Source organism: Lupinus angustifolius, chromosome LG04 (genome assembly GCF_001865875.1).
Source record: "Lupinus angustifolius cultivar Tanjil chromosome LG04, LupAngTanjil_v1.0, whole genome shotgun sequence".
Lineage (NCBI taxonomy): Eukaryota > Viridiplantae > Streptophyta > Magnoliopsida > Fabales > Fabaceae > Lupinus > Lupinus angustifolius.
The window spans coordinates 13,671,727-13,675,016 of record NC_032012.1 but is presented as its reverse complement, the minus strand read 5'-3'; the positions used below and the strand labels follow the sequence as shown (position 1 = coordinate 13,675,016).

Here is a 3,290-nt window from a genome sequence, read left to right as displayed (position 1 = left end):
AGATTGATAATGTTATCACGTTTTTCTGTACTCACCAAATTAGTTATTCAAATATCTTTTTTAGTAAAATTGCTAGGAACCAACCCAACCATTGACAAACTAAAACCATATCCAATTGATCTGAGTCATGTACCAAATATATGCCTCTTATTTGATACTTTAACAATTAAGTATAACCCATATGAATATTTGCATACATGCACTATTATTAGTGAATGTTCATCCAATATTCTTAATCACCAACACCAACAACTTAGCAACCCAAATTCTTGTAGTTGACTTCCAATATGCAATGCATTCATTCCTTGATTGACACTAATTAATCATTTACTAATACAAAATCTCATGTCTATATAAGAAACACAATTAGCCATGCATTTCATATATACCCATCAATCCATTTCTCTAAGGCCACAACATTTAACTACTTTGTCCAAAATATCAATGGCTTTCAAGAACTTAACCATTCTTGCTTTGCATGTTTCACTTCTACTTTCTTTCATGCCATCCTTATCCATAGCAAATAACTATGCAGCATCAATTGTTTCACCACAAACTATTTGCAACTATACTTTATACCCTTCTTATTGCCAAACTGTGCTTGCTAATCAAAATGGCACCACATTTGACTATTGCAACATTTCCATCAGAAAATCTTTGTCACAGTCACGTAACTTCTTGAACTTAGTCTATTCTTATTATAAAGGTTTCTCATCTTTCTCTCAAATCACAGTTCGTGCTCTTGAAGATTGTCAATTCCTCTCTGAACTTAATTTTGAATACTTATCAAACACTTATGATGTGATTGAAAAATCTAGCAATGTTCTTACCACATCTCAAGTTGAAGATTTTCACACATTTCTTAGTGCTACTTTGACAAATCAACAAACTTGTTTAGATAGCCTAGAAACCTCAACTTCAGACCCAAGAGTGAAAAATGATCTTTATTCCTCTCTCTATAATGATATGAAGCTTAACAGTGTATCCCTTGCATTATTCAAAGAGGCTTGGGTTCCTGAGAATAAAAACTCAACATCATCGGAAAACCATACAAGTCAATCAAATTTCCAAAACCAAGTACGTGCCATCTATGATTCTTCAAAAGGCAATGGGAGAAAACTACTTCAAACAATGGATGATAATGAAAGTATAGTAGTAAAGGATATTGTAGTTGTTAGTAAAGATGGAAGTGGAAACTTCACAACTATCAATGATGCCATAGATGCTGCACCAAATAACACAGTTGCTAGTGATGGTTACTTCATCATTTTTATCACTGAAGGAGTATATCAAGAGTATGTATCTATTGCCAAAAACAAAAAGTTCTTGATGCTGATTGGAGATGGAATCAATCAGACTATTATTACTGGTGATCACAATGTCGTGGATGGTTTTACAACTTTCAACTCAGCAACATTTGGTAAGCTACATAAACATATATATATAGAAACATTAATATATGATAAATTTAAGAGCATATATGATAATTTATATAGACTTTTTTACATTGTAACTGCATCATTCACTATTCATATTTAATTATCATTGAATTTGCAGCTGTGGTAGCACAAGGGTTTGTAGCAGTTAACATAACATTTCGCAACACTGCTGGACCAAGCAAACACCAAGCAGTTGCAGTAAGAAATGGAGCAGATATGTCCACATTCTATAGTTGCAGCTTTGAAGGGTATCAAGACACTTTATACACACATTCATTGAGACAATTCTATCGTGAATGTGACATATATGGAACAGTTGATTTCATATTTGGAAATGCAGCAGTTGTTTTTCAAAGTTGTAACTTTTATCCTCGTCTTCCAATGAGTCAACAATTCAATGCTATCACTGCTCAAGGTCGTAGTGATCCAAATCAAAACACTGGTATTTCAATACAAAATGGAATAATAAAAGCTGATAATGATTTGGCTCCAATGGTTAGTAGTGTGAAAACATACCTTGGAAGGCCATGGAAGGAGTACTCAAGAACAGTGTATATGGAATGTTTCATGGATAATTTGATAGCTCCTGAAGGATGGCATGAATGGAATGGAGATTTTGCACTAAACACTTCATACTATGCAGAATATAATAACATGGGACCTGGTTCAAATACTCAAAATCGTGTAACATGGTTGGGATATCATGTTATCAATGCTAATGATGCACTTAATTTTACTGTCTCTACCTTCTTGGATGGAGATTTTTGGTTGCCTCAAACTAGTGTTCCTTTTCAGGTGTCTATATAATTAATAACACCAAATTAAAGTTGCTTATGTACAATTATTGGAAAAGTCGTAGTAGATTAAGCTTCATGTAATTTTCTCTGCATACCATATTTATACTTGTAATTCTAATAATGCACATGTTTTTCATTCAACATTATTATATCTTCGCCATCTAAAATGGGTGTAAAGTGGGGCTCCTAGAATCTAATGACAAGAATGAGGATCTTCTATCTCTAAAAAACCACGTCCCCGTGTATCAAGTCAATCAAACACTACCAACCAGCATAAAAAAGGTGATCCTCATTCCTAATGACAATGAGCATTTTAATTCTCATTCTATGATGGTAGCTAGTGGACGGAGATACATCTCCCAATTTGGATGTCTCCCACTCTTTCCTGTGCAATAATATAGGGTAACGTCATCTAAGAATTTCATCTTAGTATGTGTGTGTTTAGTGTGAATTTTGATTTTAGTTTTAATTTATAAAATGTGAGATTATAATATGTTAAGATTATTTTATGTTAAGATTATAATATGTTTATGTTTAATATCTTCAGTGAAAACTGAATATAAAGTTATAAACTAATATTTTTGTTTGGGTAAGTTAGAAATATTGATTTTAGATAGTAAATTACAAAAAAATATATGAAGTTGTTTATTTATGATATGATTATTTTGATTGTTTTTTATACTATTTTTTAAATATACATTTTTTTAATATTTATCATCATGTATATTTTTACTATATTTTTTTAATTTTTAATATTGTATGACAAATGCTAGAAAATATATATTAAAATAAAATACAGTATAAAAATCAATATCAATATTAAAAACAACATGACAGACAAATAAATAGAAGTTGCTAAATTTGAAATACACAATTCACAATATAAATAATACACAAATGTCAAGTTTTATGATTGGTAAAATGGAAAGTGGAAAAATCGATATCAATATTTAAAAGCAACATGACATATATTTATAATATGGAGTTTGGTGGAAGTGTAAATGAAAAAGGAAGGTAACCTTGAAATTAAGGGTAAAATGAGAATTGACATTTC

At 30.9% G+C, this 3,290-nt stretch overlaps 1 protein-coding gene across 1 annotated transcript; it reads left to right on the top strand.

Moving 5' to 3' along the window:
• On the top strand, positions 376-2,288 carry LOC109345919 (pectinesterase-like). Its single transcript, XM_019585199.1, has 2 exons — positions 376-1,420; positions 1,558-2,288. The coding sequence occupies exons 1-2, from the start codon at positions 445-447 to the stop codon at positions 2,244-2,246; spliced, it is 1,665 nt and encodes a 554-aa protein (XP_019440744.1). The 5' UTR covers positions 376-444; the 3' UTR covers positions 2,247-2,288.